This window comes from Natrix helvetica (genome assembly GCF_964273705.1).
Source record: "Natrix helvetica genome assembly, chromosome: 1".
NCBI lineage: Eukaryota > Metazoa > Chordata > Lepidosauria > Squamata > Natricidae > Natrix > Natrix helvetica.
The window spans coordinates 3,584,165-3,598,381 of record NC_138548.1 but is presented as its reverse complement, the minus strand read 5'-3'; the positions used below and the strand labels follow the sequence as shown (position 1 = coordinate 3,598,381).

Genomic DNA, 14,217 nt, shown 5'->3' with positions numbered 1-14,217 from the left:
TGAATTTATGTTTTACCAACAAAGATATAAAGGGAGACTAGTACAGATCTATTTCAAGCTATTTAGCTCTCATCAGCTAGCCATACCCTTCCAGGATTCGAACCCGGGCTACTTGCATATTAGATAGATGTATTAACCTCTAAGCCACGGGCTCTCCTTCCTTTGTTGGCTCTACCAGGGAAAAGGTTAAGTGTTTTTTTGTCAGGACAACCTGGTCTACTCAATTATGGGATGGAGTGTATTGCTTCCATTTTCATTTTTGCCTTTCAGCCCCAATCCAGGAGCCTTCACAGAAAGTTGCTTTCATGACAAACTATTTTTGTGTTGAATTTATGTTTTACTGACAAATAAATAAATGGAGATTAGTATAGATTAAGGCAAGGCTTTAAAGACCAAATGCATTCCAGAATAATTCTATTTTTAATAGCTTGTAGGACAGAGAAGCAGATCTCGTTTCTCAGGCAAAGCTGACAGTCTCCTGAAAGGTGGGAGGCTACATAAATATTTTAAATAAATAGACCAAACAAAACCTCCGGAGAACAGGGGCAGCAGCAGAAAAGAATCTGATTCTTGAGCAGGAGCTGAGAGTCAAGTTGGACCCCCATGTCACACCACAAGGCAGTGTAGCATCATGCAGGACCAAAGTGGGAAAGTCCTGAATGGACCAATCATCTACAGTTGCTTAGTTTTGCTAGGATTCAATCTGAGATTGTTCCTCCCCTTCCAACAGCCTTCAAGCACCTGGACAAAAAACTGACTGCATTGCTCTGTCAGTCAATGCTTGTAGAACTGAATATCATCAACCTACAGCTGACCTCTGAGCTAGAAATGAGAAGGCCTCACTGAGCCAACTAAAGAATCAGCAGTTTGGGCTCAGTCTCTCCCTTCCAAGCAACACTGACTGGACCCATCTTCAGATAAAGGAAAGAAGCACATAACAAACACATTGCGCCCATTCTTATTACCCCTGCCAGTCAAGGGGTTTACCATGGGTGATGGAATCCTTCCCACACCAGCTGAAAATGCTGGACACATCTAGCCTTGAGGGTGGAGGTTCATTCTCCAAGCTTGTGGGTTGGTTCCCAGATGTATCATTCCACTGAAGATGTGATGATGTTACTTAGCCTGGTAAAGAAACGTTCGTAAACCAACCCACAAACTCAGAGAACAAATCTCCACCCTCGTCCTGCACTTGAGCTACAGATATTCACCACCATCGCAAACACATATTGCCTCCCAAGACAACCCAGAAGACCAACTTTGCTGGCTCCAACTAGTTGCTAGAATTCAAATTAGCCTAAGATCTTGAGAGAGTATCTTACCTATTTTTAAAATCTATGGGAGAAATTAGTTTTTGGGGGTAGGTGATGAAGAGGATGGCTGTGCAACAGCTTCAGAGGTTTCTGGATAAATTGGAGTATCTAGATCCTTATCAACAGGGGGGGGGGATTCAAATTTTTATACTACCAGTTCTGTGGGTGTGGCATGGTAGGCATGGCATGGATTGGTGAGTGCGGCTTGGTGACTGTGGTTTGGTAAGTATGGCTTGGTGGGCATGGTAGGGGAAGGATACTGCAAAATCCCCATTCCCTACCGATCAGCTGGGACTGGGGAGACAGAGAATAGATGGGGGCAGGGCCAGTCAGAGGTGGTATTCACTGGTTCGCTGAACTACTCAAAATTTCCGCTACTGGTTCTCCAGAACTGGTCAGAACCTGCTGAATGCCACCTCTGCTTATTATTCAGGTTTTAGACCTGGATATATTTCAATACACTACAATACAATGATGGCAGATCTGAAAGCAGGGCTTTCATGGTTTAAACCGACACTCCATTGAACTGGTCCCACCATTTCTCCTTTATCACAAGTCCACCAGAAATGGTAAAAAGGACCTTCTTTAGAATTGAATTTCCCACATAATTCTGAAACACTTATGTACATGATAACAGTTTATCAGCTGTTAAATACCAACACTACATCTTTATGAATGTTTTCCTTCAGATTATAATTCAATGCAAATTTTAAACTATTCATCCACATATTTTCTCATTGCTAGAATATTGTTATATCCAAAGTTTCTTGCCTAATGAATCACACATTGTTTAACATAATTGTTTTCCATATTCAGTTACAACAGCATTTTACAGACCTTGGCAATAAGATGTTCATGGTTAGCAGTTTCAAATTGTTTTTTACAGACTCAAATCCACTAAACTTCTCTGCCTTTATTACATCTTTTCTTACATTGTGAGTCTGTAACAAGAACAGTATTCTTATTCCAATTCTTTTGACTTGAGTTTAGGTTGAGCTGGTTAAAAGATATTATCTGACTATAGTTGCATTAGTTGGTCTCACCATTATTTCTTTCCTAACTGAAGTTTCCTGAGCTGCATTTTTAAGGGCCACTCAGTCTTTCAACCAGAACAAAAAGCAAGGATCAAATAATGATTTTGAATGTGATTACTCAAATCTCCTCTTTTTTTTAGCATCTTGCAACAATTTATATTCCATTATTGTTTTTTGATTCCTTGCCATGTAAACTTGGAAATAGCTGTTTGTTGTTGTTTCATTGAAATATCAGTCACTGATAATATAGCAGGACACATTTTCTGGGTCAAACTAGTTTAAATTACTGTCGCAACTTGAGGATCTTCCTACCTGTTTTTAAGTTCTATGGGAGAAGATAGTGTCTAATTTCACCTCCGGCCAGCTGTAAGTAAAAGAATTGTTTCGTATAAATTTGGGTATGATTGCTCAAACTTACTAGAACACAAGTGATTGCCTTGTGCCACTAGGCCCCATTACCACTCAATACTATCCAAACAAACTATGGCTCAGGCCAAACTCCATTATGTTTCCAGGGGCTCCGTTTCATGTAGGTCAAACACCCAACTTCACCTTGACTCTGGAGTCTATCTGCACTAGGGATTAACAACAAGAGACACAAACATATTTTCCCATTCTGATGTGTAAATAAAATATGTTGCTGAGTGGATAGGAGATTTCCTCTTCTTTGCAATTATCAGAAGAGTGGTTGTTAATGTATCCCTCTGGATTTCTGTCCCCCAAATTATTCCAGGATAAAACCTGCTTTGAAAATATGTTCCAAGGGCTTCCACTAGGGACAGGATCTGTCATCCTGTCTTGAAAAGAGCTCATTCTTGGGTTTGTTGAGACTCAGCTGTCCTCACTTTTCTCTTTGCTCACGCCTGCAATTCAGCCTCTGCACGAAAATTGGTTTTTGATTAAGGAGGGGCAAGAATGACTGGGCTGCCTCTCCTGCTGCTGCTCTTCTGCCTCTTTCTTCCAACCACTGCTAGGAGGAGGCAAACTCTATGTGTGTTGAGGAATTTCTTCAAGCCTACAGGAACAGAGCACTATTACAGGCCTGGTGATCTCATCATTGGTGGGAATTTACCCCTGAACACTTTTATGTCCTCCAGTGTCCCTGATTTTCAGGAGGAACCATTTGGGCTTAAAATGAGTGTTTTGTAAGTTTCACCTGGTGGGGAAAGATGTATGAATTATTTCCTGTGTTCTGGATTCAGGGATTCTGTTCACAAATCCTTGTTCTACTGTTCTATTATTAATATTAATTTGGACAGAACAGCATAGTAAAAACCTCAAAGAACAGGACAATCGTGTTTCATTGTATTGTAGAAAGAACAACTTAGTTTTGGAATCAGCAATGGCTCTCAGTAAATCTATGATGTGGCCCTCACAGGAATCTTGTGCTCAACAAGTACCAAAAGCACCAAACCTGAAAAATCAAATGGATGTGGGTCCTAGAGGCACATTTGGGAAGGATTACAGCCATTGGAGCAAAATGAGGAGGGGGTGGATTGCAGTGTCATATAAAATGGTCCATAATATGGAGAGAGAGTCATTTCTCCTTTGTCACTAAGCCATACAATTCTTATCAAAGAGCATCTATGGGGGGGGGGGGGAAGCCCTCAATGAAATCTGGGAATTGCTATTCTAAAGAACATCAGAAAGATGGCAAGGCAAATTTAAACCGCACACACATTTTCCCCTGTAATGTTCCCAATGTTTTCTGTACTATAGAATCACACCCAAGAAGTACCAGCAGATCCTTGCTTTAGTGTTTGCTGTCACACAGATCAACAAAGATTTGGTTCTTCTTCCCAACATCACACTTGGCTTCCACATTTGGTTCCAGGTTATAAATGTGACAGGCGGGACCCTCTGATCTCTGTCATTGGAGGTGACAACACCAAATCCTCAAGGCAGATGGCCCCCATCTTCAGCATCTACAAGGTCCCACAGGTAAGCAGTTTTCATGGGATATAGTATGGAGTACACAAAGAACAGAAAGACACACAGAGAAGTCAAAGATGTAAATATCTTACAGTTGAATTCATTTATATATTTTATATTTCCCGATATGATTTATATAACCTCATATATACAAATAATGAATTAATTGTGAAATACTGTCCTTGCTGAGAAGAATTCTAACTTTCATAAAAGTGTAGCCACCATTTCACTGCAATAATTTTCTGTATCAGGTTAACAATTTCTTGTCTTCTGACATATCATAACCAGACACATTATGTCACTAGCAGCTCTTCCCAGGAAGAGAAGAAGCTTAAATTTACTTTAATCAGAGTAAGTTTGCCTGACTGGTAGGTTAAAAAAAAAATCATGCAATAAAGTTATCACAAAGCTTTACTTTGTCTTTGAAAGAGGACTCTTTCTTCTTCCAGCTCGGTGTTGGCTTTGAGCTTCCTCAGGAATACAGACCAGTTTATCCTTCCTTCTTCCGGATTAACCCCAGTGACTTTCCAGAGTGTGTGGGTTTAGTCCAGCTGCTCCTGCATTTCCAGTGGAACTGGGTTGGGCTTGTGACCTCTGAAGATGACACTGGAGGACATTTCATCTCATCTCTGATGTCAATGTTCAAGGAGAAGGAGATATGCTTGGCTTTCAGTGAAATGTTGGAGAATGTTGGAGATGTTTATGTGATGATGGTTTTAAAATTATTGATCAAAATTAAAAATAAAGCTGAAGTAATTATTTTATTTGGAGATTCTACTATTATGGCAAACTTATTTACAGGTCAGCATGCTTTTGAAACGTTAGGACACTTACCACTTCTAAATGTTTGGATCCTAACTTCTCACTTGAAATTTACTCTGGTTGGGGATCTTTATCGAGGTTTAAAGATCTTGCATGGGGCTTTGCAGTTTAGGGACCAGACTGGTGATGTCTCGGAATTCAGCCACTTCGTCCTGTTTTTACAACAGTTTATCAAAGAAGGGGATGTCTTTTTCCTGAATTGGTGGGGAATAATCCTTGGCTGCATTTTCCCCAAACAAGGCAAGGTCCCTGCAAAAGGGGGAAAACATTTTACAGGAAAGGAAAATGTGCTGTTTATTTCAGATTTAATTTTTGAAATGAGCATAACAGGTGAAAGTTACTATGTCTACAATGCCATTTATGCTGTGGCACATGCATTGCATGCAAATTATGGACCAGGAGCAAGACCAGCCATGCTGAAGCTTGGAAAGAGGATCTCAAATGTCCAGCCCTGGCAGGTAATCTCTGTGATATTTTATCCAGTCCACAGATCAAAAGAGGGGAAGCTGCTTCTCATGTATATTTCTTGAATTACTGATGAATGATCTCTATACTATCTCTATATCACTGCATCTCAGAACAGACTATTTTTTTAAAAATAAATTAATTATAATGTTTTGTTGAAAGAGGGAGCAAAAGAGAAGTAACCTAAATCGGTTGTACATAACATCAGTAGAGGAAATATCTTCAAATATGGTTCTGAAAGTTCCCTGAGATTCATGGGGTGACCAGGGAGGAAATGTCAGCCTGGAACAAGAGGATAATTTGGGTGCATTTGTGTCAGATGCTTCCAGGACAGTTGAGGTCTTAATGGGCGTATTTGCAGAACCTCCTTATTTTCCCTCAGCATTTAATCTGAATCCAACCTGCAAAAAGATACTCAGCTCAGTTAATTTTCACCTTCTTTTATGTTTCTGTGTGTCCGGATCCTATATGACCTCACAAGATTGGTCTTCTAGTCCAATCCCCTGCTCAAGCAGAGGACCCCATTCCATTTCAGACAAATGGCTGCCCAACCTTTTCTTCAAAACCTTCACTGTTGGAGAAACCCACAACTCCTGGAAAAAAGTCATTCCACTAATTAATTATTCTCACTCTCAGGAAATTTCTCCACAAAGAGGAGGGGGTCAATTTATTTTCCAAAGCACCAGAGGACAGGATAAGAAGCAATTGATGGAAACTAATCAAGGAGAGAAGCAACCTGGAATTAAGGAGAAACTTCCTAACAGTAAAGACAATTAACCTGTGGAACAGATGGTCTCCAGAAGTTGTGGGTGCTTCATCCCTGGAGGTTTTTAAGAAGAGACTGGACAGCCACTTGTCTGAAATGGTATAGGATCTCCTGCTTCAGCAGGGGCTAGACTAGAAGACCTCCAAGATCTCTTCCAGCTCTATTCTGATTCTAACCTTTGTTCTATATTGTTTCTGTCCTTGGTTAGTTTCCATCCATTGCTTCTTGTCCTGTGTTCTTGGTGACATCAGCCTTCATCAACCTTAGTCCACAGAACAGTCTCAAAGTGGACCTAATGGGCAGCTGGTTTGAAATTCCTCAAAATGTCCTGCATTGTTCTGGCTAAACACTGGACCTCTCTAGGCAGTGAAGAGAGAATTCAGGCCTGGCAGTTCCTTGCAGGTGTCCCCACTTGGTCACACCTGGTTTCTGCATTATTTTATCTTGGATACCAGAGAAAGTCAACTGAATTATACACTTTTCTGATATAAATTATTTAGCCATTAAAAAAGTGCAGTTGTCATATAAAAGCCATTGAATGTACATTTAAAAAACCTGTATAGCCAAATATCACGCAAGGAAAACCACAGTACAACAAAAATTTGGAATGTGGGCTTAAAGTTTTTGTATGTAACTAATTCTACCTTTGGTTAAAATGTGGGGAAGCTAAAATAGAAATGCCCAATTATGAAGAGAATCTTGTACTGTTATATCAAAGGAGCCAAATATTTGGTGTTACTCCTGAGTGCTCATATCTGAACCAAGAGACCAACTCTAATTTTGATGGCCACCACAAATTGTTAGAAGCCACGTTGTCTCATTTCTGCCTTTCAGCTAATTGCTCAAATTTCTGAAGTTCTCTTTTCTTTCAGATCCTTGCCAATTTGAGGAATGTCCAATTCAACAACAGTGCCGGAGACGAAGTCTCCTTCTCACAAACTGGACTGAGAACTGCTCGTTATGATATCTTCAACTTGGTTGCCCACCCCAATAAATCTTTAATCTCTGTGAAAGTTGGGCACAAGGATCCCAGGGGTGCACCAGGCCAGGATTTCGCCATTAACTCTGATGAAATCATCTGGGTCACCAAGGTGAGCTGGAAGGAAATGTTGTAAGATCAAGAAGGGAATCACTTTCTCTGGGGATGCTGAACATCCTTCTAAGGTGAAAACAGGTCTAAGCTTGAAACCAGGATGCTATTAGATCAAGCAGAGATTTCCATGGACCATTTCTGTTCAGCTGGTTCATCGTCATCCTCTCTTTTAGAAAAGCTGTAGCTCAATGTAAGAAGCCTTCTTGTGCCTTCTGAGGTTCAAGAACCAAAGGTTAGCATCCGTGAACAATTGGTGAACAATTTTGTATGAGGACATTCTCAACAGGAAAATAGGAATATTGAAATGAATAAAGTATGTTCATTGTGCAGCTCATCTTGAACTATTCTTTTTTTTCTCTTTCAGAAGGTGCCCTTGGCCAGGTGTGGCAGGAAGAGGTGCCAGGCAGGAGAGAGGAGAAGAGTTCCAGAGGGACAGCAGGTTTGCTGCTACCAATGTGGTCCTTGTCCAGAAGGAACCATCTCAAATCAGACAGGTAGGGCACCCTTCAAATGTCAATCTTCCAGGATGAAGGAAACCATTCAATAGAAACAGGGTTAATTATATTATTTTTGTTTGGATGGACCTACTTCAGAGTTTTCAAACAGATAGTCCTCAACTTATGACCCTGATTTAGCTCAATGTTTATGTTGCTCAGTGAGACATTTGTTAAATGAGTTTTGCCCTGTTTCATTACCTTTCTTGTCTCAGTTGTTAAGTGAATCCCTGCAGATGTGAAGTTAATAATCTGGTTGTTAAATGAGTCTGGCTTCCCCATTGACTTTAGTTGTCAGAAGGTCACAAACAAGGGTCACATGACCCAATTTCCAAGCATCTGAATTTCGATCACATGATCAGGGTGAGGCTGCAAAGGTCGTGACTGTGAAAAACGCTCATAGGTCAATTTTTTCAGTCCCGTTGTATTCAGTGCCAAACATTTAGTAACTTTGAATGGTCACTAAATGAACTGTTGTAAATTGAGGACTACCTATACCTTTTAGCAGAAAGTCTCAATGTCAGGTTTCCGACACTAGATCTACCTCAAGGGCTCTGGTGGCTCTGGTTAGAATTGCAGGCTAACTCTGCCAACTGCCAGCAGTTTGAGTCTTACTGGCTTGTTGTCTCAGCCTTCCATCCTTCTGGGATCAACAAAATGAGGACCCAGATTGTTGGGGAAAGAGGCTGACTCTGTAGACTGCTTAGAGAAATCACTGCCAATCACTGTGAAGCAATATCTAAGTCTAAGTGCTGTTGTTGCTGTTAAGGCATCCTTCTTCTGTCCGAACCAGTGTTGGGTTGCCAATTTTTAAAATCCAGTTCAAGTGCGTTCCTGCATCCGCTAACGTGCATGCACGCCACTTCTGTCCAGAAGTGTCTGGGCAGATGAGCAGAGCCTCCTGCCACCACTACTACTGGTTCACCCTATCCAAGCTGAACTGGGAGCAACCCACCTCTGGTCCCATCTATCTGTCCCCAACTGAATTGGTACACTTGTCAGAGAAAGAGGAGTTTCATCTATGTGTGCTAGCTGCCAAGAGCTACCTTATAAGCTAGAGAAAAACTATATAACATATAATAGATAACAATAAATAATAACCCTTAATCTATCTATATATACAGTATATAAGGCAAATACCAATCACTCATCATGACATCTCAGGAACCGTAAAGCCTACAAACTTGAAATTTGGCATTATGTTCCTCTTGGCTTCTAGGTGCTCTCTAAGAAAAGATTTTTCAAAAGGACAATCAGATCATCAGTATTTCTTCTACAGTAATTAACAGGCTCTGATGCTAAGGAGTTAGACATTCTACTCCCCCTCCTCACCTGAAAAGAATTCTGCTCCAACTGCCAGTTCTCTCACGTTCCATTACCTCAGTTAAAACTGGCAGATGTTCCATTCCTTCACTCAGGAGCAGTCTGGGGATCCTTACATTACGAAATGTCGGTACCTCCCCAAAATTTCTGTTCTTGACCTTTGGAACTGCTTCCAGGCTCAAGGCCGTGGGAGCAATATTCCCATATGTGTTTCAGTCACCACCACTGAGCCAATGGATTATGAACCAAAGTTTTCCCGCATAGCCTGATCACATAGTTTCGTCGCAAAGAATGGGTATCCAGCTAGTAAATAATAAGTTTTCTTACCAAAAAAAAAAAAAAAAAGACTGAATGATCAGCCTTTTTGAAATAGAAAGCAGAGAAGCTGAACCATTCAAATATGAGGAAATCGGGAAATTCCAGCATTTAAATGAATATAAAGATTGCTATCTAAATGCAATCTTAAGCTCCCTATAAGAATCTGAACTACTAATGGTCAAAGTGAATTGGCGGTAGATAAGAGTCCATGGAATTTAACGTGGGCTGGACTTAGACCTCTTGTGGGTGTGAGGAGACTCAAGATTGATGATGTGTTTGATCCCTTCAGTCTGGTTCTCTCCTACAGAGCAAGAGGTAACCAACACTGTCCAAAATAAAATAGCAAGATTCATGGCTGATAGATCCATCCATCTTCTGGGGGTTCCAGTTTCAAGTGGAAGAAAAAGCCTCAACAGTCACAAGTTTCCAGTGACTTGACATGTCCTTTTCTTTCCCTAGCCAAACTGACCAGGAACTGAACAGATCCCAGTCTTTAGTTAACCTATCCTCAGGAACATTATGAATGAAGGCTGATTTTCCATTTTTGATGTGCCATAAACTTCCCAGCTTAAAGATTCTATCACTGCCCAAATCATTTGGGGATTGGCCAGAGCAAAAAAGGGACAGTCATGTCAATTATTGGGGAGGGATAATGATCATGGTAGATGCTCCTTAAATTCTTTAACAAAGACTCTTGATTTCAGATGCAGCCCATTGTGAACCCTGCCCGGAAGACCAATATCCCAACAAGGACAAGGACCAATGCATTGCCAAGAAGCTCCACTTCCTTGCCTATCAAGACACCTTGGGATACACCTTGGCTTCTCTGGCTCTTTTCCTTTTTCTGATCACATCTGCAGTACTGGTGATTTTCCATAAACATCATGACACACCAATAGTCAAGGCCAACAACCGAAATCTCACCTACATCCTCCTGATTTCTCTCCTGTTCTGCTTCCTCTGTTCCTTCCTCTTCATTGGGCAACCCAGGAAGGTCACCTGTCTCTTCCGACAAACTGCCTTTGCTATTCTCTTCTCCCTTGCAGTTTCCTCTGTCTTGGCAAAAACTCTCATGGTGGTTCTGGCCTTCATGGCCACCAAACCAGGGAACAAGACAAGGAAATTCTTAGGAAAACCACTGACGAACTCCATTGTCTTTGCCTGTCCCCTGGTCCAAGCAGTTATTTGTGCCACCTGGCTGATAACCTCACCTCCATTTCCCAACTTGGATTTCCATTCCTTGATAGGAGAAACAATCTTGGAATGTGATGAAGGCTCAGATTCAATGTTTTACATTGGCCTTGCCTACCTGGGTTTCCTGGCCCTCATCAGTTTCATGGTAGCCTTCCTGGCTAGGAAATTGCCTGATAGTTTTAACGAAGCTAAGTTCATTACTTTTAGTATGTTGGTCTTTTGCAGTGTTTGGATCACCTTTCTCCCTACCTACCTGAGCACCAAAGGGAAGTCCATGGTGGCTGTGGAGATCTTCTCCATCTTGGCCTCTGGGGCTGGTCTCTTGGCTTGCATCTTTTTCCCCAAATGCTACATTATTCTACTGAGGCCAAATCTGAATTGTCGAGAGAATATAATGAGGCACAAGAATCTCTGAAATTTTTATTTTGGTTCTGGGCCTTTTTGTATTTGATCTGATTTTAAAATATCATGAAATAAGAGGAGCATTTCCATTTAGCAATTGAAAATTGGGTGATGTGATTAATCATAACAGAAGTTAATCAGGAACAATCACACATATTTTTGTTTTTCATTAATTCCATTTTCCCCCATTGAGGTTCTAGTCATGAGCTTGGAAAATACATATAGATATTAAAGATATGTATATTCATTTCCACCAGAACAGTTGGCTACTTTATTTGTTTTCATCAAAGGAATTTATTTGTTTTCATCAAACTTTATTTGTTTTCATCAAAGGAATCAAAGTTAGAACAATTAATCAGTGTAGACGCTCTCTACATGGGGCTGCCCTTGGGACGCGCCCGGAGACTGCAGTTAGTTCAGAACGCAGCCGCGCGGGCTGTGATGGGGAGTACGAGGTACTCCCACGTAACACCTCTCCTGCGCGAGCTGCACTGGCTACCTGTGGTTTTTTGGGTGCGTTTCAAGGTGCTGATTACCATCTTTAAAGCGCTCCATGGCACGGGACCTAGTTACTTGCGGGATCGCATCCTCCCACATACATCCCTGCAGCCAATTCGCTCACACAGGGAGGGACTTCTCCTGGTGCCATCCACTAGGCAATGCCAACGGGCGACACCAAGGAGTAGGGCCTTCTCTGTGATGGGCCCAACCCTCTGGAATGACCTCCCCCCCGACATTAGAACCACTTCTGACCTCCGCTCCTTCCGGCAAAAATTGAAGACTCACCTGTTCTGATTAGCAGGCCTGGCATAATTACAACTGTCCCTCCTGGCAAATGTATTATTATCTGGTTATCTTAGGGGTTTTTTAATTTGTTGTGTCTGTTTTAGGGATTTAAAACTTATATTTATATTAGCTTTGTACAGTTCTTTTAATTGCATTTTAACCTCCTCCAAACTGTACATATTTAACTTTTTTATTGTATTTTGTGATATTCTCTATGGACTGTACACCGCCCCGAGTCCCTTCTGGGAGAGGGGGCGGTCTAGAAGCACCAAATATAAATAAATAAATATAAATAAATAGTGGAACAGCTTGCCTCCAGAAGTTGTGAACGCCCCAACACTGGAAGTCTTTAAGAAGATGTTGGATAGCCATTTGTCTGGAACGGTATAGGGTTTCCTGCCTAGGCAGGGGGTTGGACTAGAAGACCTCCGAGGTCCCTTCCAACTCTACTATTGTATTGTATTGTATTAATTTTTGGCATGTTGAATTTCTTTCACTATCAGTGTTTTTAAGCATGTTCAGTGTTTAGATGCCTGAAGCTTTGCTGATTTTCTACTAACTTTTGTATTCAATCAACTTTTAAACTTTTATTAAAGGTAGAGTTTAAATGAACTACATTATTTTAGTTTCAATTAGTTGAGAGACATACTTTATTATTAAATAAGATCATGTAAAGTAGAAATTGATTCTTTCCTATCCTATCTTGCCATCATAATTTCTATTAAATACCAGGAAACACCAAATGTCAAGCCACGCAACTTTGGAAAAGGTTTGCTTTTGAAATAAACCCCACTGCCTCTTCTACAAAGAAACTGTTAAAATAAGAGCACATGACTATGCCCCCCTCAGATTTTATTCAAGACATCTGATTATCAGATCAGGGGTGTGATGCTACTTTGCTTCCTCATGGTGCAACCTGTAGGGTGTCAGGGTTCCAAGTAAGAGACCCCTGAACGAAAACTCTGAGGCTTCAGTTTCCTCAGAGTTCCATTTTATTAGAAATGCCATATTGGCACATCTGGGAAAATCTGAATCGGAAAGTTTCCAGGATTTCCCCACCTAAATGAATGTTCAGGAGGTTCAGATTATCCTTGACTTACAACAATTCCTTTAGTGATGGCTCAAAGTTACAACAGCACCAGAAAAAAGTGACTTAGGACTGTTTTTCACACTTACAACGCTTGCAGAATCCCCGTGGTCATGTGACCAAAATTTGGATGCTTGGCAACTGACTCCTACTTATGACCGTTGCAGTGTCCCAAGGTCATGTGCAATGTTCCCTCTAATTTTTTTTCAGTGTTAGCAGAAAAGTATAGTGTTTGAGCGGCACATTTTCATGCCTGAGCACCTGAAATTTTTTCACAGATGTCACCTAAGACAACAACGAAATCAATATTATTTGAAACTCAAAGTTATGTTTTTTCAAGGTACCCACTTAATTAAAAGTGTTATATAATATCAGTGTCACTTAACAACGCTCCTGCTTAGCAACCAAAATTTTGGCTCAGGAACTCTGGCATTTGAAGCACGCAAGTATTAAAGCTGTCAAGTTACAAGATCCTTGCACCCCTAACCCTTTAGAAAAAAACCCCAGGGGTCTTCAAGCCTGACAGCTTTAAGACTTGTGGACTTCCTCCTCCAGTCATGTTGCGGCGACATCATCTGCATGGATCTGCTCCATCTTTAGTTTTTTCACTGGGAGCAGGGCTGCCGCTGAAGATGCCGATGAGCCCCCACCGCCACCAGAATAATTGCTGCCGCCTCCTCTTCCTCCTCCTCCAACAGCACCACATTTGCTGCCCGGTGCTGTGGCTGAGGTGAAGCCGCCGAAGCTCCCGCTGGTGCCCCTGCCCGTGGCAGTGGCAGCGGTGCCTCCCCTTCCGCTAAGAGCACCTTAGCTAGGCACCGCGTTACCCCTGTCCCTGCCACCTCCTCCGCCATGCTTTTGAGAAGCCATGAGGCCTTTATTTTCCTGCTCCCGCCCCCTCCGCTACCTTCCTACTGGCTCCCACGGCCCCGTGGCTCCTCAAAAGCACGGAGGAGGAGGAGGGGACAGGGGAAAACCGGGGCCCAGCTCAGGTGCTCTGAGTGGAAGGGGAGGTGCCACTGCCACGGGCGGGGGCACTGGTGGGAGCTTTGGCGGCTTCATCTCAGCCACAGTGTGGGGAGGCAAATCCAGCAGTGCTGTTAGAGGAGGTGGAGGGGGAGGCGGCAGCAGTTATTCCGGTGGCGGCGGGGGCTTTGTGGCTTCACAACTACTGTCAGTCACCCCGTG

The 14,217-nt window shown here is 41.9% G+C and overlaps 1 protein-coding gene across 1 annotated transcript in view; it reads left to right on the top strand.

Moving 5' to 3' along the window:
* Positions 1-11,169, top strand: part of LOC309385061 (vomeronasal type-2 receptor 26-like) — a gene marked incomplete at both ends in the record, with an annotated part of 189,185 nt that extends 178,016 nt beyond the window's left edge. Inside the window, 2 exons of the mRNA XM_081939134.1 lie at positions 7,790-7,919; positions 10,265-11,169. Coding sequence (XP_081795260.1) covers positions 7,790-7,919; positions 10,265-11,169 — 1,035 coding nt within the window. The remainder of the gene's footprint in view (positions 1-7,789; positions 7,920-10,264) is intronic.
* Positions 11,170-14,217: the final 3,048 nt, after the last annotated feature.